The sequence below is a fragment of the Epinephelus moara genome, chromosome 10 (assembly GCF_006386435.1).
Source record: "Epinephelus moara isolate mb chromosome 10, YSFRI_EMoa_1.0, whole genome shotgun sequence".
Classification (NCBI taxonomy): domain Eukaryota; kingdom Metazoa; phylum Chordata; class Actinopteri; order Perciformes; family Serranidae; genus Epinephelus; species Epinephelus moara.
This window is the reverse complement of record NC_065515.1, coordinates 12613049-12635969: the sequence shown is the minus strand read 5'-3', so window position 1 is coordinate 12635969 and position 22921 is coordinate 12613049. Positions and strand designations below refer to the sequence as shown.

General features: G+C 40.9%; 1 protein-coding gene across 1 annotated transcript in view; it reads left to right on the top strand.

Moving 5' to 3' along the window:
• Nucleotides 1-415: 415 nt before the first annotated feature.
• polrmt (polymerase (RNA) mitochondrial (DNA directed)) overlaps nt 416-22921 on the top strand; it is a 71365-nt gene continuing 48859 nt past the window's right edge. Inside the window, exons 1-7 of the mRNA XM_050054867.1 lie at nt 416-603; nt 2653-2751; nt 3063-3931; nt 4932-5065; nt 13739-13925; nt 19420-19569; nt 22538-22705. Coding sequence (XP_049910824.1) covers nt 462-603; nt 2653-2751; nt 3063-3931; nt 4932-5065; nt 13739-13925; nt 19420-19569; nt 22538-22705 — 1749 coding nt within the window. The 5' untranslated portion in view covers nt 416-461. The remainder of the gene's footprint in view (nt 604-2652; nt 2752-3062; nt 3932-4931; nt 5066-13738; nt 13926-19419; nt 19570-22537; nt 22706-22921) is intronic.

The window sequence follows — 22921 nt, the reverse complement described above, 5'->3', positions numbered from 1 at the left end:
ATCCAAAAAAAAAACCTCTACCAGAAGTAACCTACACAAAGTAGGCTATGTGGACAGGTAAGTCTACTTACTTTTGGTGATATAATCATACCATAATCACACAAGCACATGTGTTCTGTTTGTTTTATTGTGATGTTTGGTCTTGGTGCACCAATTTCCTTAAATCCAAGACCCCTTTCTCTCATGGGGGACAATAAAATAACCTTAACTTCAATTAAATGTCTTTACAAGCACTCCAGTGGACTGTGTTTGTCAGCAGGTCAAAAGCTGACATTATATCTCAATAAACTCTCATAGAAACGATCAACTACACCAGAAGCCTTGTCACATGTAGCCGCTCGATTTATCTGTGATCTTCTAACCAGGCCTTAAACTGCGATAATCGCTCCCTCGCGACTAGCTTGGTCTTATTTAAGATGGCGGCCTAGTGCTGAGAAGTAACGCGGTTATTACATGTCAACATGTCACTTCTCAGAGTATGTGCCTTCACTAAATGTCTCAACCGTCGCGGTTTATTTGAGAAGTTTGCTTTCCGCGTGTCTCCGGCGGAACATTGTCAGCTGTGTGTGTCTCTGAGGAACGGAGCAGTCAGACGGATATCAGGTGAGTCTGTCTCAGCTTCATGACCCAACCTGAACTGTTCAACACAGTGTGATGGACAAGTTGTTCCACTATCACCGAGGACACTTGTCTTAAATATCCACATAGGAACATGTTTATCTAATATGGGGTTCACCAAATAGTTGTTGTAACAGTACACGAGCTCATGGCACGTGGAGCAGTTGGGTAAGGGTATTTGTTATTGAGTTTAGCCTAAGGTTATGTTGTTTGTTAGCAGTTTGTTAACGGTTTCTGCGGTGAGTGAGACAACTTCTCAGACGGGTCTTTATAGTTGTATTTCTCCATTCAGGTGATATAACTGTCACTGATAATGCTAGAAACTGTCTGGTAACACCTGCTGGACCGTTAATTACACCGACCTAATGTTATCACTACTCCATTACGAACCTTACTTCACTAAACTATCATTACTTCACCATAGTGGCGCCATTGTAGCCCATTTTGGCACGTTGTGTTGTGGTTGAGGCTCAGGTGATGGAGCTGGTCACACAAATGGTTGTAGGTTCGATCCCCAGCTCCTCCTGGTCCAACTCCCACATCCTCCTCGTCTTAATTTGGTGAAAACGTAGCAAAATGAGCATAATAAAATAAGCAAATGTTTATTAATTGCAAGAAATAAGCATTATTTCTAGTTAGGGCTGGGCAGCAGGAATATATTTTATCGTTCTCGAGATATTGGACTATATAGGCTATCGTTTTAGATGTTAGATGTTGTTGTGTCGTGATGAGGCATAAATGGTGTTTTCCCCCTGGTTTTAAAGGCTGCATTAGAGTTAAGTGATGTAAATTTATCAACTTACCAGACTTAATCTGTTTTAACACAAACAAAACGGTTTTTGGTCAGAAATATTGTGTTTGATTTTGTCCCCCAGTCCTAACATGAACATAATGAAGTGCTTTTGAGGACAATTGAAAATATCGAGCTACTGTATAAACCGTAAATTGAGATATAGCTTAAAAATATCGTGATGCAATTTCCAGGACAAATTGCCCAGCCCTATGTTTAGTTTATTTATTCACACATACATGTGTGTAGAAAAGACAGAATAAAAGCATCGTGCAGAGGAGGTTTGAAGTCAAAAACGGCTTATGAAGATACTTCCATTATTAAATGACAAGAATCATTAGGGGTGGGAATCACCAGAGAGGATCCACGATACCATGTTATCACAATACTTAATTCACGACACAATATTGTGATTTTAAATATGTTGCATTATGCTGAGTATTACAATAAAATATATTGCAATTTATTACCTTTTTTCAACCGTCAGTTATGTCCCCACAGGAAAACTTTGTCAACATCTGTTTTATCTAATAAAATGAAGTTTTCAGTCTGTTCATCAGCCTTTTTTTTTTTTCTTTTGCAGCAAGAGCTATCTAGTGGACTGAAAAAGTAATTGATGATATTATTCTGGGGAGCTACCTACATTTTTATTTGTAATTGTAATAATTCATATACTAAAAAACATGATACTTGGCACTGTGTGACAATACGATATTGCCACACAAAAATATTGTGCTACTATGCTGTATCGACTTTTTTCCCCCACCCCTAATAATCAAAAGATAAAAACAAAGACTGCATAATTGAACAAAAGTTGTTGAATACTGTGTGATTGGTTAGGAAGTGGTGGTTTATTGTTATCAGGTTTACAACAATATGAGATTTTCTCAGTAAGATAGTTGTCACAGGAAATATCAGTTTCATGGTACGATGACAACACAATTTTATTGTCAGTTTAAAGGATTTATTTATGGTTGAACAAATGCTTTATTACTAAAATTGAAACTTGCAAGTATGTAAAAAGTCTCACTTTTGAAAATAGCTAAAATGAAGATTTAGAGATTCTCTGTTGCTTTTTTTTTTTATCAATGTCGTAGATAAGCTAATGTACAAGGTATGATAATCGCCAAGTTTTTTATTACCATGGAATAACTTTAAACTGGTATACTGCTGTACCCTTAATTAATTTGTATTTTTGTATTATCTCTGATGGTATATGACTATATATGTTCTTGTTGTTTCAGAGACACCCTTGCAGCTTCAAAGAAGAAATGTTTCATTTGTAATCCCAAAGAGAGAAGAAGCAAAGAAACGTGTACAGGAACAGTTTCAGTTATTAGACGGTATGTTATCTTAGACAGCTGGTTGTCAAGCTGCTGCATCTCTAACCCCCAATATCACTAAGTAACATGTTATAAATAATTTAAATTTCATATAAAATACTGATACATTGGAGTTCATTGGTTTTCTACTCTGTATGCTGCCAGCTCAAACTGCACGTGTTTACAGTTTTGTCCTGCCTGTCAGATGTTAGAGTACCTGCTTGGCCTAATCAGGGATGATAGCCCGTAGTTCTGTCTACTTTCCAGTCTGTTACTCTGAAATAGGCTGGTCATGCCCTTTCTGTTCCTCTCTCTCTCTCTCTGTCTCTCAGTTCTTGAGGCCAGGATCCAGCAACTCCAGTCTGACAACATTTTAGATGTCCAGCATGCAAAGGTGCAAATTGTTAAAGTCCCCTCTTCTGGAAGTGGGAGTTTATCTGGTAAGGGTCCCAAAAGCACCCCTAAGGAGACAACTGACATTCTTAAATCAGGACATATTGGTGTTAAAGGAGTTTTGAAATCTCAACCCAGCCGCTGGATGGAAAAAATAACTCAGGAGCAGAAAAATAAGCTAAAAAAACAGCAGCACCTCCGTCAGAAACTACTGAAGAATGTAAAGGAGAAACCTCCAACCAAATCTAAAGGGAGCAAAGGCAGCTCGTTGCTCCCTGGTACGTCACGCAAAATTATACCTACCACAGCTAAAGAGACTGTGCCCTCAATTAAGAACAAGACATCTTGGATGATATTGTCTGATGAGATTAGTGCTGCAGCTTCTTCAACAGTTCCCTCCACCTCTGCTGCTTCTGCAGCTGGGACAGCAGCCATTGCACATAAACTGTCTAAAGGAAAACACAAGGGCTCTCAGAATTCAAGAAAGGAGGGCCAAATGCAGACTGTTGCTGACGCCCAGACCAGGGCCCAAGAGCTGGCTGAGGTGGAGGAGCTTCAGAGGAGGCTTAGTCAACAAGTAAATCAGTGGACATCTTCAAGTAAACCAGAGCGCCTACACGAGGATATTGAGAAAACTGCATGTGGTGACATCCAGCCGAGCATCCGCTCTTACCTGGAGACGTGTGCGTTTGTTGGGGACATTGACAGGGCACACAGTTTCCTTCTCAGCCAGCACAGAGTCATGAGTCGACGTAAAATTCTGAACACCGGCATCTACAACATCATGATGAGGGTGTGGGCCAAAAAGGTGAGTTCAGCAATTAAGACGCTGTGTTTTAAAACTGAGCGTGTGTGTGGTAGGCTGTGTATTTGTGTGTCCCATGAAAAAAAATCAAGTGTCGACTCATTTTTAAAACAGATTAAAACTAGCATTTGTTCAGCTACAGCACTTTTCTGCAAGTTTTTATGTGTTTGTGTGGTCAACCAATTAAAATACTACCAAAGATATATGAGGCTGAGGTTTAAGAAACTTTAAAAAGAGGACAAGCCAGATATTAAATTCTATATTAATTGCATTGTTCCTGTTTATGACGGATGGCAAATGTCCTCAGAAAGGTAACTTACTTGTGAATGAGATAATAAGGTATTAAAAATACCTGCACATGCTATGGGTCTCTGGTAGGCTCTCTATTGCACATTATTGCAATGTTAAGGTCCAGTGTGCAAGAAATAAGGGCATATATCAGCAGAAACAGAATGTAATCGTGTTTTTGTTAACTTAAAATGAGCCATTTATATCTACATAGGGAGTAAGTCCTTGTCTGTGGAAATCGCCATGTTTCTAAAAACCCAACACTGACTCTGAATAGGTTCTCGCTTTCGCTTCGGCCACTGTAGTTAGCTGCCCCTCTGTGATGAGAGCGTCGGAAAAACACTGACTTTCTGATGTGAACTGCCTTATTCAGTGTTTTTATTCGTTTAAATCACTGGGTCTGTTGGTTTTGAATAGGGAGAGACCTCGGGATAATTTTGCTCCTGGTAAAAACCTCCTGAACAATGAAAACTGAAGGAATTCTAACCGGGAAAAGTTTCATCCGGTTGTAATCTGCAATCCTCACCACTAGATGCCACTAATTCCCCCTAAATCTTACACACTGAACCTTTAAGTCTCATCTTTGATCAAACATTTTGTTGAATTTAACTGTCACATGTTTCAATAAACATTTCTGGGGTAAGCATTGGTATAAACATTGCACATGTGAGCAAAATTTAATGGCCTCCCCGTGTATCTCTCGCTCTGTTTGTAGGGCACTTTAAACCAGATTGGACGCATGTTTATTCTGTTAGAGGAAGCTGGCCTGAAGCCAAATCTGGGATCATACTGTGCTGCTCTGGAGAGTATGGGCCGCAATCCTAACTGCTCCCCGAAGATCATCACAAGGTATGTACATATAACACACACACACTAACAAGACTCATCAACAGCTGTGTTTGTGACAAGAACAACTTACAAGTTAACACTTTTTTTTAACAAGACGGGTATTACCGGAGTCCACTGACAGACGAGACAGCTCACCTTAGACTCATTTCCTGTATCTGCATCATGTGGGTTGCCCCTTTAGGAGACCAGCATTTGTCCTGAGTCTGTTCATCCCAATGGGAAAAATTAACGTGAGCACAGACTATCACTGATTCTTTCGCTTTATAGTCAATGCAGTGCAGTAAATAAAGAAACCAGTTTTTTACAAGCCACATATCTCCCAAACAATCCGACACTGAAATGGCAGCTTTGAGACAGACAAATTAGGAGAAAATTAACTTTGTTTGAGACCTTTCTCTGTTTCAGCACACCCTTTTGCGAGATCTGGCAACAACTGAAATGATCTTGTACTTGATTGATATCTCACATTAAGCTAGCAGATAAAATGAGCTGCAACATTTTAGAAGCAAGCAGTGGTAATACAGAGACTTACCAGCAGGGGTCATGCTGTGCTCATGGTTCTTTTAATTCTGGCATATAGTATTTCTTTATGATTGTAGCTGTGATTGTCACAAATTGTGAACATTTTTTCCCTAAAATCAGAAGTCGCACTGTGAAATAACTCAAAAGTCTCTGTTTCATGATTTGCATTGTTGGTTTGTTGTTGATTTGAAGCTGAGGGTAGCAGGATTGTGGTGTTGGTCAGATGGTGGTTTTATCACTTTGGTTATATTCTATAACAATTCAATTAAAGTGCTAAATCAGTTTAGCTCTGCTGTGACTGTCAAAGCTTCCTTTTTATTATTTCTGTTTCATCCTGACTGGTCTCACTGTCCTGTGTTTCAGTTGTAAATTAAGACGTGTTCTTTTATTCTGAGTGCCAAGCAGCACCAGTGTTTAGTGTCTCTCCTGTATTAAGCAGAATCAAGTGTTCCTCACACTTTGCACTTCATTTGCTGTTCCTTTCCCTCATTGCTGATATTGTTTCCATGGCAACCCAGCATCACACTTTCTTTTTTTTCTTTTTTTTCCCTTAAAATTTTTGTCGATAGTGGAGGTTTGAGTAATAATTATTGTAGCTTCACAAAGCCACTTAGAGTTGTTTTGGTTGTGGCAGAATGCTGACAGTGTTAATGAGGTTGGCTTTGACTAATTAAATTGTAACGTGACAGCAGAACTCTGCTGTCATGCACTGTGGTGTATTTAATTAATTTTTGCTCAGACAACCTCAGCAAGTTTTTGCAACTTTTTATTTCATCAAGGACAAACTTGACAGCCGGTAGCCCAGTTGTGTCTCAGTGGTAACTAGGTCATCCTGACAACTCACTGTTAAGTATTATTAATGACTTTGTTATGTTACTGACTGTTTCAGCCTCATACTTAGATGTATTACATGACATACAGCACATACAGTGTACACTCAGTGTGCACAGCTTACAGCTTCAGCAGAACGCTGCATGTGCCACACTGTGTGCGCCTGTTTGATGGCAGCCGATACAATCGGCTGGCCTGCTGCCCAGACAGTGGCAGGGCTCATATTGACTTTTCTTTTTTTTGTCTTAGAGGCCTGACATTAGTCAGGAGTTATGATAGCAGGAAAAAGGTACAGGGTACAATCAGTATCTGTTTCATTTATCCTAATGTATGTTGATATATAGACCCTGTTGCACAATGCACTTTCATGCCCTGTGTGAACTGGGCAACCTTAGACACGTCCCAGTTCAGCAGTCTCCTTCTCCATAGTCTCAATTTCAAGAATATATCAAAACATGTTGACAGGGCCCTCTTGCATTAAAAGCTTTTAACTCTCAAACATTGATATCTGCATTGTGCTCAAAAATCCATTGTTGGTTTGGTCCGTATATTTACTGTCATCTCAGTGCATTGTGGGAGAAAGTTATGAGAACTTGTACATTAAACTTGACTGTTTACTCCTGTTAGTTCCCGCAAGGCCTAGGTGGTGTCAAGGTAACAGGGTATACAGCGATATTTAGAAATCCTTAAGGAATGATTTTCAATACCAGAAAAAAAAGATCCTTCTCTTCGTATTAAACTGATACAGAAATGCTGTATTGAGGCAATGTAGTGCAGAGCACATGCCACCAGAGGTCAGTCTCTACTGGTGGAACAGGCAGCTGAGCTTAGAGAGATGGCGACAGCGAGTGGTGGGAATAATAGCCCCTTTTCCACCACAGGAACTTTTATTAATTATCCGGAATTTTGAAAAACCTCTGCGCGTTTATTATTATTTATTATTATTTCCCTCACCCCTAAATTTACTCTGGAAAAAGTACCTAGTAGGGGGGTAGGACTTTTCAGATTACCCGGAATTCTTGAGGGGCATGGCTGTTTGCCGAAGAACACTGATCGGTGGAGCACACACTTGCAGCGTTCCGCACTTCCTGGTACGGACAGCCGCTGAAAACTTTTTTTTCATCTCTACAGGCTTCACTTAATTTGTGTTTTGATTAAGGATGGGCACCAAATCCCGGTACTAAATTAGCCCCAGAGATAAATTATTAAAGACCATAGTATTGATCAGCGCTAACGGTATCAGTTCTTTTGTGCCGGCGCTGATCTACTCTACACACACATCTACACACCTACGCGACACGGTAACGAGTGAACAGCTGAGCGGACGCGGTGGAAACAAAGTGAAGATAACTCGAAAATGACTCGAGTTGACCACAGCTAGACTCATTACTGTAAGTGACATTAAACCTTAGCGGGTAAGAAGCCAATACTTTATCAATACATGTGTTCAGCAGCATGAACATGTAAACTTGTAGACAGCGATATTCAGTATGCTCCATCCACAGTCTCTCATCCACCGACACTAATAAGGTTATGTCTTACACAAGGACAGCACGCTAATTGTCTTAACTATAAATGATGAAAACTCTGTCTGTGTGTCTGTTCCATGTTTTTCTCCTCACTGACTTGGTCAATCCATGTGAAATTTGGCACAGTGGTAGAGGGTCATGGGAGGATACGAATGAAGCAATATTACTTCAGTTGGCCAAAGGGGGGCGCTATAGCAACTGATTGAAATTGCAAACTTTGAACGGGCATATCTCATGCCCCGTATTTCGTAGAGACATGAAACTTTGCACAGAGATGTCTCTTCTCGTGAGGAACAAATTTACCTCAGGACCCATAACTTCCGGTTATATAGATTTTCCGCCATTTTGAAATTTTTTGAAAAACTTTTAAAATCGATCTCTTCCTAGGAAGTTTGACCGATCTGCATTTAACTCGGTGAACATAATCTAGGAACCAATATCTAAAGTTCCCTCTTGGCAAAAGTTGGAAAACTTACTAAAACTGAGCTTCTATAAGGCAATGAATATTGCGGAGGGCGTGGCTCATCACATAAAGGTGTATAACATCTCAAGGGTTTCACCGATCACCACGCAACCTTGTAGGCATATGACCACACATAATCTGAGGGGACCCCTCCATTATTGACCCCATCAAACAAAATGGGGGCACTAGAGAGCTAATTTCCTATCTAGGCCAAACCACCATATCGATTTTTTACTAAACTTGGTAGATATGTAGAACAGGATGCCTCAAGGTGACTGGAGAAATTTAACAATTAAACAACAGAAAAATGCTTAAAAATGGCTAAAATGCGACCGATTGCTGTGGCTCCCCCTGTGGACGAATGTTTTGTTTTGTTTTTTCTCTAATTTTTGGTATGACTAAGTCATGGTATGGTATGCTGTACTGTACATAATCACGGAAACTGTCAGTGTGTCATTCTGTCAGTCAGTCATTCTGTCTGTCCCACGTTTTTCTACTCACTGACGTGATCAATCTATGTGAAGCTGCACATACATGTAGGCATTGAGGATTGGCATAGGTAGAAGGTGACAAAGCTACCAATGGGTATGGGCTAGTTACTAATAAGTTCAATTGACAGCTGTCTGTATGTAAACTAACTTAGTTTGACACTTATCTTAAAATACTTATAAACTTAGCTGCTGGCTGAGACAAACAGCCCCAACTCTTTACCAGCACATAACCAGCCAAGCTAGTGGAGCCAAATACAGGGCACATTTCGAATCATCTGCGTCATCACACTAATTTGAATAAATTATCCGAAACTTTGAGGTGTGGTGGAAACGCAAACCTCACAGATTGCCTGGAATTCTTTTACCCAGGTAAACAAATTCCTGGTAATAAAAGTTCCTGGAAATGTTGGTAGAAAAGGGGCTAATGTCACAGAAATAGTCAAAAGGAAAAAGCCCTCTGCCCCTGTTTGGTACTGCCACATAAAACTTCATCTTGAGATGATTTTTCCACCAGCAAAAGCAGTTTGTTAGCCATGAGATTTTATTCAACACACCATCTCCTTTCAGCCCACTGATGTGTCGGTGTCTGCTGTGTGTTGCAACGTCATCTGGTCCTCCAGCAAAAAGAGTGCTAAATTCCCATTAATCCATTTTTCTGTGGGTTGTAACTGTTCAAGCCAAGCAAGACTAGAGTAGGCAAGTCTTAGTGGGCTAACTGCATATTACAAACACAGCATTGTAGGCAAGCTAGACCAGTGTTTCCCAACCTTTTTCCTTAACAGACCCCTTTTCTATCATTGAGTAGACTGACGACCCCTGACTATGTGACATATTTTATGGATACTTCATATTATTGTACAGAACAACTTTATTTTGTTTTGTTTTTTGAGTTCACGTGTTGCCTGAATGCACCACAAATTTTGGTCTTCTTGACGTAACACCCCTTCATTTGGAAAGAGAGTGCAGGTTCAGCCCACAGCCTTTAGTCTTCTCATGGTCTGATGCAAAATAACCCACTTCTCGGACATGATTATGTAGTGAAATGATGAAGTTTCATCACTCCCGTGTGTCACTGCAGGCTTGATTAGTTGTTTGAGAGCTTCATCAGCCTCAGTCACGTCAAGTGCTTTTGCACAAACTACACACAGGGACACACATACTTTCTCCCCTGGAGTCGGGGGACATCACCCTATGCAGCATGGTCCAATAGCGGGACAGGTGGCAGGGCGTTAGGGTTGTGCGTAGGTATCTGGTTGGTCCATCGATCACTGTAAGCTGATGCTTGTATGACATTGTGGTTCTGCAGTGGTGCACTCCTGCTCAGTCTCAGGCCAGGCAGCCTCTCCTGCAGTCCTCACTGTCATCATTTGCTCTGTCACTCAGTGTGTTTGTAGTGCCTGTTCTTTTCTTTCTGTGTTGTCTCCCCTTTATTACGGTCGGACCGCTGTACTCTCCTAATATCACTCTCGCCTCTGAAGTCTCCCCTGCAGCATCCTTGCCCTCAATGTACCAATCTGTTCCCCTCTCCTCTGACTCTTTCACACACACACACGCACAAACCCACACGGACTCACGCACACACTCATCCCTTTAAGTTTTCCCTTTTGTAAGTGCTGTGTCCTCCAGAGCTCTTTGCTCCCTAGGGTGCAGCAGAGCAGTCACCAGGCTGATTATGCTCTATCTTTCAACCTCTCTGCTCTTTGTTCCTCTGGACCACAGTGCCAGCACCCAGACTAATCCTCTCTTTGTTCAAGGCTCTCTCATTTACTCAGACCAAAATTGCACATTGCATCACAAGAGACTCCGAGGCATGACGGAAAATACTAAAAAAAAATTGACCTCATTGGCTTGCTTTAGAAATAAAACATACACTTCATGACTTCAAACACAACAGAATATTGTAATGCAATGCTTTCTTCTCTGTCTTCATTCATTCATGTGCAGACCCCTGCTCACTTCTGATTAGATTAAGTCAGGGGAAGTTGCTGAGCCAAGGTTTCCTCCAGATGGTAATTAGCGTGCTGTTACCTATAATTGTCTTGAGGAAAAGGTGTGCAGGGTGAAGCAGAGCGCTCATCCTCTGTGGTTGATGACAAATGGGTTTTGCTTGCTCCTCTCTCTTGGCTTAGTCATGTAGTTTCTGTGTTAACCTCTAGAGAGCAGTGCAACCAAACATGGCCTTGAGGCTACTCAATCGTTGGGCAGCGGCTTTTTACCCCAAAGTGTGCCTGGCACTAGCAAGGTTTTACCCCTGAAGACATGTGACACCTGTAATTACACATATAAGAAAAAGTGCACACTGTAGGTCATACAAATAGCTTACAATACCAGGAGAATATTGCATTGGCCCAATTTAATGACCAGCAGAATACATCAGTGTACAGCTTAATAACATTACATACAAAAACTCATAAATAATTTACAGATATGTATCACTGTAGCCCCCGAATCTCACCAATCATGGACAAATAAAGATCCACTAGGCTGAAAATATTAATTCACCAGGCCTCTTAGGTAACATATATCAAATTGAGTTATAATATAATCATGTTATTGCACCTCTCATTTGTATTCCAGGGACTGGTTGCACATTAGTATTATCTGCAGTCCAGTCATGGAGACCGTGCTCTCTCTAGGAGATTCTATTTAAATAAACATTTCACTGATGTCGTCAGTGCCCATCTGCCTCTGGATCAAAATCATAGTCTGACAGAAAGGCCCGTCAATGCAAATACTTGGATTGATATTCCGCAACTGTAGATCAGGGCGGGCGAGACATATACAATGATCCCATAGACATGGGAGTTTTTAAAAAGCTGAATTAATCAGTAGCCCAGCAAGTTATATGATTATCGTACTCCCATTCCCACATCAACAGGCAGGTCAGAAGGTTGTGATCTCTGAACTTGTTATTAGACTCAAAAGTTTGTTCCACTATAATAACCATAATCTCCCACGTAAATGTAAATCTATTTCTCATGCGCTCTGGCGGGCTTGTTCTCTAGCTAACTTTCTGAACACTGAGCTAACCTGATGGAAAGGAAAAGTACTGTAATAACTTTATGCAACAGAGTTTCTGCCTCCCTAAATGCACCACAAAGCGTTAGAAATCGTCCTATGTCCCGTCTGCTATCGGTTATCTTAACCATTAATGTCCATGATTTACCCCTGACAGTGTGTGATACTGGAGACTGTCTGTTTAGTTGTACTCATGACTACTGTCTGTATCTCAAATTGCCCCATGGGGACTTGAACTTTACCTTACCTTACTGTACCTTTAGAGTTGTATGGAGGTTATGTTTTCTTAATTTGCCTGTATAGTTAGTCTTTTGTTGGCATGATATGAAAAAATAAATAATGACATTTAGTGGACTGATACCCTTGCACAGATATGGAGGAATTACATTTTAATAGTTATTATATACCAGTTGTATTAGCCACAATTATTATTGCACACTGTGCACATGTGATGGTGAGAAGGTCAAACGTCTGGGACAACCAGTTTGGCCGCTAAACAGTATTTATATGCTATTGTGTGGAAAAATGAACATTAACTGAACCCAATTAATCATCCACATTATGGAAACGTTGTTCATTTTCCCAGCAGAGGAAACTCTAATAGGTTATTATGTAACAAGCCATCTGGGTTTACACATACATGAAAGTCTTAGCACACAGATACGTGTTAATCATGGAAAATGCAGGCAGGGTTTTTACAAAACACACAAAAAAGACCGAGAAAAAAAAAAAAAGCCAAACAGTCAGAGGTATTTTTCATTCATACATTCTGACTTTACTTTTCAGAGGGAAAAAATATATTTTCCAAGGAATCACGAAGCAAGGTACAGAGCTTTGTTGTTTAGAGTCCATAATGTTATATTTAGACAGCACATTCTGTTGAAATTTTGTCTGTATATTCTAACTAATACTGAATGCATGTCTTTCGGTTATATAGTGCATCTTTATGTGAATCTACTGTAATTGGAATGGGAGGTAAAGTCAAGGAATTCTGCACCTTTAGTGTACGTCTTTGGGTATCAAGTAGCACAGCAAGTGCATGAAAGGGTAACTTTGGTATTTTTCAGTCTGGACCCTATTTTCATATGTTTTTATGTCCATGTGACTAATGGGAACAACAGCACATGAAATTGGTCCAGTAGTGAGTGAGGCCGCTGCAGCCGGCAGCCACGAAACAGGCTACAGTGTAACCATTAGAGGTATATGCACCCCCAATGTATGTCTACTAAAAGTGCTTGTTTTTGTCACTGACAGGCTCAAAATAGTATTCTAAGGATCCACACAGAGATAGATCTTTTTGTTAAAGAGTAAGATGCTTTTTGTCAAACCACAAACTGCCTCAAAATTGCTATTGTCAAACCCACCAGGATTAATTTAAATTAACTGTCAACTTTGAATGAAGTGTGTTTTATGATAATAAAATTACTGATTATGTCAAGAGAGTTTGGTGGGTCTGGCGATAGCAATTTCTTGGCTGTTTCTGGCTAAACAAAAATTATCTAAGCATATCAGTGGCAAAAACAAGCACTTTGATTGAACGTAAGTTGACGGTGCGACCATGCCGGGAGCAGCCCTCTCACTCAACACTGGACCAGTTTCAAAAATTGTATTTCTTTTAGTTACTTAGACACAAAAACATGTGAAAATAGGGTCCAGGTAGAAAAATACTAAACATGCCCTTTAATATTCTGGCCACAAATTTCAGAACATGGCTAAAATAATCTTGTTCTGTTGAGCATCAGGTCCCTGCAGATGTAACATGGCTGCTTAAGGGCCAATACAAACCTGGTGCACCAACTGTATGTTGCTGTGTGTGCAGGTGCCTGAACCAGATGAAGGAGGACGGCATGTCTATCGACGACCTGTTCAGCCGGTGTTTGTTCCGGGAAGATGAGCGAGACATGGTGCTAAAGGCCGTGCGCGTCGTCCAGCCCGACTACCAGCCCAGCATCAAAGCAAGCACAAGCGAGTGCTCCTCATCGCTGGTTAAGGACTTCTACACACAGGTATCACAGGCTAACTTGTACCATGTGTTTGTAGTTATTGTGATACAGTACACAGTAGTAGTTTACCTAAAGGCACTGATGACTTATTTTCTCAATCAGCTTCTGTGTTTGAGATATGATGTCCTACATGAACAAAAAATTTTCTACTAATGTTCAAACAGTTAAGGTTATTTACATGAAAGATTTCTGTATTTCTTTTCTCACTGGCTTGAAGTGGACGGGGTCTGTTAGTAAAAAGGTTATGTCTCAGATTTCTGTGCACCAGTCAGAGCTTAGCATTGTTTGTTATCAAAATTTAGCAGTTGATGGGTTGGTTGCTCATGTTGCCAGACCACTGTCAATGACATCTGATCAAATCAAACCGTAGACTGTATACATGTAAATGGATGGATGACATGAGAGCTCCCCAAAAGTAAAGCCAAAACATCTCGATTGCCCCCTGGTGGCTGGCTGCAGTATAGGTCATAAATCCCTTCCCCTCCGTGTGAGCGGATAGGACTTGGGCCGACTCAAAACATCAAAGTACACATCAGATAAATTCATCCTGAAGATGGTTTCTGTCATTTTAGATAGTTGAAGTGTTAATTTTTCTAATAAGTTTGGTTATCACAAATTATTTAATGCTACTAAAAGGGGGGTTGATGTCGGATTGACAGCTGTGTGTGTCAGTTCGTTTGCTCGCAATCAGTGGCGCTGCTCGAGATTGGTCTGACGGGTGTGTGGGCGGGAACACAGTACCACGGAGATCTCTATTGTGCAGACTCTGGCTCCAAATGACATCAGTGGCACAAGATGCAGCGTATCTTATTTTGGCTTAATTTTTTGTACAGTTGGAAGAACTTCTAGTTAAGCATTCAGAGATACATAGAGTTTAGCATGCATCATTCTTTAAAACAAAACACTAAAGCCACGCTTCCACCTAACACTTTCAGTAAAGTACCCTTAAAACCGTATGTAACTCATATGGACATGTACCTAAACCTTAGTTCTGTTTAGTGTGTCCACTGCAGACAGTACTCTTAATGTAGGCAGGGATGTTACCAGATAGTTATTGCATCACTGCTTCATCCAGCTTTCGCTTTCTTTTCTCTTCACCGTCAGTGTCTGCACCTATCGTATTCATATAATAAATTTGCACAACATTTTCAGAACAAAACAGAACAGGCTTGAGTGTTTAGAGCAAAGGTGTAGTGCTACTGGAGCGCACAGGAACGATGCTCCACCACTTTCTTTTCCTCCAAGTAAGGAAAAAGAATATTCAGTTTGTTTAAACTGGTTGATATTCCAATGTATTCTCATAGAACAGTTCGTCTTATATCCTGCAAACTAGCGCCCCACGAATGAAGTTACGTCCTTAAAGTACAGTTACCTAATTGATGTTAAGATACAGAGGTTAGGTTTAAGGCCCGAACATACTCGGGCGGAACGGACAAAGCTCAGATTTTACGACCGCGCGGACTCCGCTCTGCGAACCAGTGACTGCTCGACATGTATTTTTCACATCGTGGGGATTTTTCACGGACATTTTTACAGGAAACTACAACGCGGAAGTGCGCTCGACTATGGAAGCCCACATGACTGCGGACGTTAGTGAAGTTATCGTGGTTGGGTTTAGGAAAAGAAGCATTGTGAGGACATGCCTTGATCGTTCCGAACATTCGTCTCCAGGGAAAATTCTGGACGAAAGTCAGGTTTTCTGTGACTCATTCACCACCCAACCTCTCTCCTTTAAAAGACCACTTGGGACTGCTTCCTTGTTTACTCCCATCAGGGCACTGGTCACGTGTTCACAGCCTTTTAAAATATGTGGGTATGTACGAATTTTGGTAGCTCCACCTTTTAGTATCAGATCAGTGTGCGAGGTACCTCAACAGAGGGGTAACAAAAAACAGGATAGAACTGAACGGTTCAGTTGGTACCATCCACAACTGTTTATGATGGAAACACAAAAATATCTGTTATAATGTGAACCGAACCAAACTAAACTGAACCGCGCTGCTTGGTGGAAATAAGGCTTTAGCAGAGATGGCTGAGTCACATAACCAATATAATGTCCATCTAAGTGTTGGCGGCTGGTCTTCATGCTTCAAATGATCTTGAAATAGATGTAGAGGATGTAATAGTGATTGCTACATGCTAATCTTCTGATGCAAGATGTTTGTTGTAATCAGCAATTTTTCACCCCAGTTTGTGTTACTTTAAAAAGATGAGATGTAGAATAAGCATCCATACCATGACGTGCACGATAGAAATGAGCTAAATTTATTCAGATACCTCATGGGTCTTTATGTTTAAGAGTGATAATGTACAACTATAAATACAGATCAAGAGTTTTTTTCCCAGCCTGAGTGTTGTGTATGTTTTGAGAGTCAAAGCATCACAGAGCTGGGAAAGCTGTCAGAAGGCTCCAGCGTGACTACGAAAGATTTGATTGTCACCCCTTCACAGCCAGACAGGCACTGGCCTATTTATAGTGAGCCAACTCTGCTTTCTAATGGGTCCTCCGCTTTCCTTGCCTCTCCTCCTCTCACCTCTCCTCCTTTCTTTCCACCTCCCTTCCCCTCCTGATTCTCACATGATTCATTAACAGCTTCTCGTTCAATTGCAGTATTTTTAGCCTCGATCCTTGCGCCACATTCACTTTGGTCTTCATCTGAGTGACATATTTTCGGTCTACTTTATGGTAGCAATCAGCAGGTCGTGTATTTTTATCATAAGAGTGTATGTGGAACTATGCCACTTAGTGAAATGTGAAACAGGTCAAATGTGACTGCTCCATTACTGCTGCCTCTGATTGCGTTTGTAAGGCTGGTTATCTGACTGTGACTCTCTGGCAGGTTGATTTAATGACCGAAAGGCTGTCCAAATAACTGGTCCACTAGATAACAGAGGAGCAGACTGGATGGTCTCTAGAGGATTTCGAATCAGTGTTAGCAGCAGACACACAATCTAATTAGAATATTGTTTGTTGTTGTGAGATGGAATTTTGATTAAGCTGATGCTCGTACAAAATGCAGTTTGATCTAGTTTCAGCTTGCCATCAGAGAGAGATTGTATGGTATTCTTTCATGTGATTATATTTTTCATCTGGAAACTGGCCTATATGTGTTCTCATTTTATCAAAGCATTTAATTTTGCTTACCTCGCAATACTAAAAGTAGTTTGTGGACTCCTCAGTCTCCAGGTCAGATCTTGTTAATCCATCCAGTGAATGCACTGTGGGTTTGACACAGTTGGGACAAGATGGAAAAACATGATGGGTTTTGAACATTTGAATGAAAGGTCCAGTGTGTAGGATTTAGGGGGAATCATTGTGTTTTTGTTACCTCAGAATGAGCTGTTTATATCTACATAGGGAGCAGGTCCGTGTCCACAGAGTCTGCCATATTGGATTGCCATGTTTCTACAGTAGCCCAGAACGGACAAATCAAACACTGGCTCTAGATGGGGCCATTTTCATTTTCGATTTGGCCACCAGTCCCTCCATGACTCATTCTGAGTCAGACTAGGGGTGTGCCATATCATCTTGTTCACGATAGTACCGGTATAATTTTTAATATCATATGACTCCGCGATGGTTCCAAAAAGAGGAGCAGCTTCAGTAGTGTGGAATAAACGGTAGCGTCCTGAATGTTTTATGAACAGCCCCGGACTTCTCAGACTCTTTTAGTGACTTACCGCTCAGAGGGAACTCCTTCAGCGGCTCCTCTGGCAGCAGCACAGAATATCTCCCTCTCCTCTAACGCCGTGCGCACACAGGAGTAGGTGTCGTAAAGTGATTTTGTCATAGACCTTTGGTAATGTAAATCTACATGCCCCTCATGGCTCGACAAAAAACTATGTTAACTTTATGTTAATGTGCGATTGTTACCATAGCGTACCAGCCTGTCACAGGTTACAGTGTGATGATTAGAGGAGAAATGGCAGAGCATAAAGGTCCAGGTGGGAAATAAAAACCAACTCATTCGTTTAGGATTTTGCTAAAAGAGAAGGAAAACATCTGCTGATCTACATATAGAGTATATAGATCCCAGGGGACATTTTTTATATTTTGGAGCTGTTTGAAGGTGTAATTAGTGGTAGATTTTATTTTGTTTAACTATTAATATTGTATACAGAATCTTAGTTACTGTTGTTGTTCACAAACTAAAGAAACTGGAGATAATTTTTGTCTAGTTTTTAATAAATATTTCAAGGCAAACTGTTCGGTTAATATGTAAAACTATATTATATGACTATGTACACTATTTTTTGAACACTGAAGGAATTCTAACTGGAAGAAGTTTCAGCTGTTTGCAATCTGCAATCCTCACCATTAGATGCCATTAAATCCCCCTAAGTCTCTCACTGCTCCTTTTATTCAGTTTTTTATTAAGTAATCTAATATAATCACAAAGCTGTACTTAAACAATATTTTATTACAGTCCTTTTTATAGAGCTTTTGCTTTATTTTTGTACACAGTTTTCAAACTAATCATGCCAGCACATTTTTCACTTGCTTTTTATTGATTTTACCCCCCAAAGATAATGTGGTGTTAGCTTCTCTGCTCATTTATTGTTCTGAAGTTGGAATATTGTACAAGAGCTGTCTAGTGAGCAATTTATGTGCCACAATACCTTAAGCTTCGCTCTGGCTGCTGCCCATGCTCCATCTCTCCGAGGCCTGATTTACAGTCTATCTTTTCTGCTGTCTATGAGCTAATAAATGTTCTTACTGCTGTACTACATCTACTCATGCCTACAACCTTTCCAAGACGTGCACAGTTAATATGCTCTTGGCAAGGTCACTGTCTCTTTAAACAATAATTGACTTTAAAGCACCCACTTTTAGCAAGAAATTTGGCGATGTCTGACAAGTCCGCTGCTTAGTTAGTCACCTTGTCAGTGCAAACCACTTTGATCTGGTGAGATGTAAGGAGCAGCGCGTTAGGGGTCTTTTAGCAAGGCGTTTTGATTGTGAAGGGCTGATTTACTAAGCCTACACACACACATACACTCAGCGATCAATATTGGCTTTAGCAGACCAATTTGTTTGCTGGATTTATTTCCTATCATGCAACAAGGACTTCAATCCAAGCTTCAGGTCTGCTAACCTACTATTAAATGTTTAGTCAAATCTTGAAAATAATAAACATGTTAAGTTGTTTGCTCTTTTGCAAAACTGACCCAAAACGTGTGAGATTGAAACTCTCTTGGCAGCAGACTGGGATGATTTTATGACTTGGCCTTTGCTGACTAGCCTGAAAGTTCTCTCTTTACTTCTTGTCCTGAATTGATCCTGTTCGATGAGGTCCTCAGGTTGTGTACTAGCATCCTCCTGCAATCAAATGCTTACATTTAAGTAGGTTAGAAGTGCTTAAAATTAAGGTAATCTTGCCATCTCTAGAGGTTGAGCAGGGGCAAGAAAGTCCCTTAATGTCATTGAGTACGACAGAGCTGTTATTATTTATGTTTATGTCCTTCTCACTGTTGTTTGTGTTTGTGTGTGTTTTAGAGGGTGGACCACCATTACCCCAAACTAGACTTCACTCTGAAGGAGCTTCAGGAGCGTTTTAAACATCAGCTCAACGTGGAACAAGCCTGCACTATCACCATCAAATCTGTGGAGGATCCTAAGCCTGTCACTGAAAAGATGGCCAAAATGGTAAACAAAGCCCCCTTTTGCCTCTCATCATCTTCATCACACTCTTGATACAGTGGACTGTAGGGCCGAGCAAGATACTGAACCCCAAATTGCTCCCGATGGCTTTTCCATCAATTTGTGTGTGTTAAAACGTCAGTAGCAGGTGGCACCTTGTATGGTAGCCTCAGCCAACAGTATATGAATGTGTGTTTGTGCTGGAAGAACAACACAACACTTGTTTTGTGCTGTAATTTTGCCTCTCGAAACTGCAAAACAATCCTGTAGATTTCCTGCAATGTCCAATCTGATGGCTCACAATACAGACGTAGAGTGTTTATTTTGGCAGTTGTCTTGTCTGTTTGGAGTGATGATACTAATATAACACCATTAATGTCTTAATAATGTATTGACACTAGTTTATTTTTATATCTCAGGTTGTCTTCTCGGAGGGAAGTTTCTCCGATAAACTTTTGTATCATATGTATTTAGGCCGGACAGGTTAGAGAAAGAAACATCATATTCCTGTGGTGTGCCTTCTTTCTAACTCTGGCATTTACAGTCCAGCCTGGCTCGTCTGCCTCTGCAGATGGGCTACGTGGGAAGCGAGCAGGCTGAGAGTCCCTAGTGGTCAGGAAGCATTTACAGACAGGCAGGCCAGAATAATAATGTATTGTAATGGAAGTCTCTGGAGAGGATGCAGAGTCACCTCTCCATCCACGATCCAGACTGTGTCTCTGTTTCAGTCAGACTGGATAAAACTCTTCAACTAAAGAGTGAACACATACACACAGTTGTGCACAGAACATAAGTTTAATTTCAGGCACATGCATGAACAAATTGCTCACCCATCTACTAATTCTCATTTTCTATGATTCAGTTAATCTCATGTTTATCATGAAAGCCAAGAAGCATCTTGCTGAGGCAGGTGCTTTTTTTCTAGTCGCAAGCGAGGTTTTCTCCCCCATTCAAAACATACTAGACCAAAATATGCACCTCATTGTGAGAGCACAGCGGAGCACTGGTTTAGATGTCTAATTTAAAATAAAAAAGGAAGATAATCAACACAGCTGAAAGATACTAAGGTTTCTTCTTTCTGGCTGTTGTGAGATGACATTTTGTGTAGTGAAAGTTATTGACACTTTATATCAAAGGAAATGAATAAGTAATAAATAAATAAATAATAAGTAACTTTAATCACAGTCAAGAGCTAGAAATTCACCAACACCCAATGTGAATGTAACGGCCACAGAACAAAGAAATGCCTGTCTTTAGCCACGTCATCTGGTGGTAGTTTGAACGTCCAGTTTGTTGGATTTAGTGGCATCCAGCAGTGAGGAGAACTATGGTGGCCAATGCAACAATGCAAATGGGCCTACCTAGAGCCAGTGTTTGATTTGTCTGTTCTGGGCTACTGTAGAACAACATGGCAGAATCTGTGGAAAAGGACTCATATGTAGATATAAAGGGCTCATTCTAAGGTAACAAAATCACAACAATTCTTAATTTCAGGTGATTTTAAAACAGTTATAAAATTTGTATACCATTTCTGCCAATTGATGCCTGTAAACCTACACACTGCACCTTTAAATATTTAATACTTTATGTAAAGCAATGCTAAAAGACCCAAAATGCCCAGTGGCTCAGTGGGTGGAGCCGGCGTTACATTTGCAGGGGCGGTGTCCTTGCCACAGTGGCCGTGGGTTTGATTACAACCTGCTGTCCTTTGTCGCCCCCTCTCTCCCAATTTCACACTACTGAAATACTATCCTGTCGATAAAAGGCAAAAGAAAAATTATCAGTCAGACTGTCATGGTGAAGAGGGAGCTGAGCCAATGATTTACTGGTCCATCTACGTCCCAACCCACACCTATGGTCATGAGCTCTGAGTAGTGACCAAAAGAATGTGGTCGTGGATACAAGCAGCTGAAATGATTTTCCTCTGTGGGGTGGCTGGGCTCAGCCTTAGAGATAGGGTAAGGAGCTCGGACATCCGGAGGGAGCTCGGAGTAGAGCCGCTGCTCCTTCTCAGCAAGGTGTCACTTGAGGTTGTTCGGCTATTTGATCAGGTTTTGGGCATGTCCCTCTGGTAGGAGGCCCAGGGCAGACCCAGAACATGCTGGAGGGATTACATATCTCATCTGGCCAGAGAACACCTTGGTGTCCTCCAGGAGGAGCTGGAAAGCGTTGCTGGAGAGAGGGATGTCTGGGGTGCTTTGCTCGGCCTGCTGCCTCCGTGACCCAACTTTAGATAAGAGGTTGAAAATGGATGGCTGGATTAATTATATTGGGGAAGCCATAAATAAAAAAGGATCCATGATGAATTTTAGTGAATAGAGGTCAACATGATAGCATCAGCAAACTAATTTGTTTATTTTCCCTCAGTAAATCATATTCATTCAACTGTGTTTGACGCCCCACAGTTTGAGAACCACTACTCTAGCTTTATACTTAAGTGCTATCAATCCTCTCGTTAGGAAAGTGAATATTAAGCGTACTGTATTTTGTGAAATGTTTAACAATCGCTTTTATTTCTGCTGGAATGTGAGTGACGAATGATGATTAACCATTGATCAACTGTATACATCCCAACTGCAAACCTTTTTAATGGTCCAAGATTCTGGGAAAGGTAGAATAGGGTTTTCCTCCCCATAGAGTTTAGTCTTAGATGAATCAGTCTGTGGCCCGGTGTGCTCCTCTCAGAAGGATAGTCTGTTTTCTCCCTGTCATCTGAAGGTATCTGGGCCAAACAAGCCTAACCATCAAATACAATGCACGCTCATGCTTCACAATACCTGGCGTCCAGTGGGAGGCAGCCCCGCGATCAACTGTTTCACAATTTATAATGACGTTCCATGTGGTTCGTGCAGTATGTGATAAACAAACATCGGTGCAGCATTTCTCATTTTATTCGATACGTTCTTTGAGAGGTTTCTGGCTGGCAGTCGCTGTGATGAGATGAGGATGACTTCCAGTTGTGTTGTCCTTTCAGAGGAAGCTGCTGGCGGATCAGCAGGCACAGTGGAAGAAGATCCTCCTCCAGGCCCTGAGGGAGAGTAAGATGATCCTGGCTAACACCGACACCAAGGACTACAGGCTTAACCTTTATCCCTACCTCTGTGTGCTGGAGGATAGCGAGTATGTTGATATCATGATACAGGTAATACAAACCACCTAACCTAGCCTAACACTCAACCAAAATGCCAGAAGTCTTGGATTTAACAAAGACTTGTCAGTGTTTGAGTCAAAGAGATTTGATGGATGACAGCTTTACTTTACTACATTATAAAAAAAGATTTGTAGCGTTGCCACCATTACGCTCTTTTGTTTTCTCGACACTGTTGTTGTGCAATACGACCCAACCAATCTGGGAGAC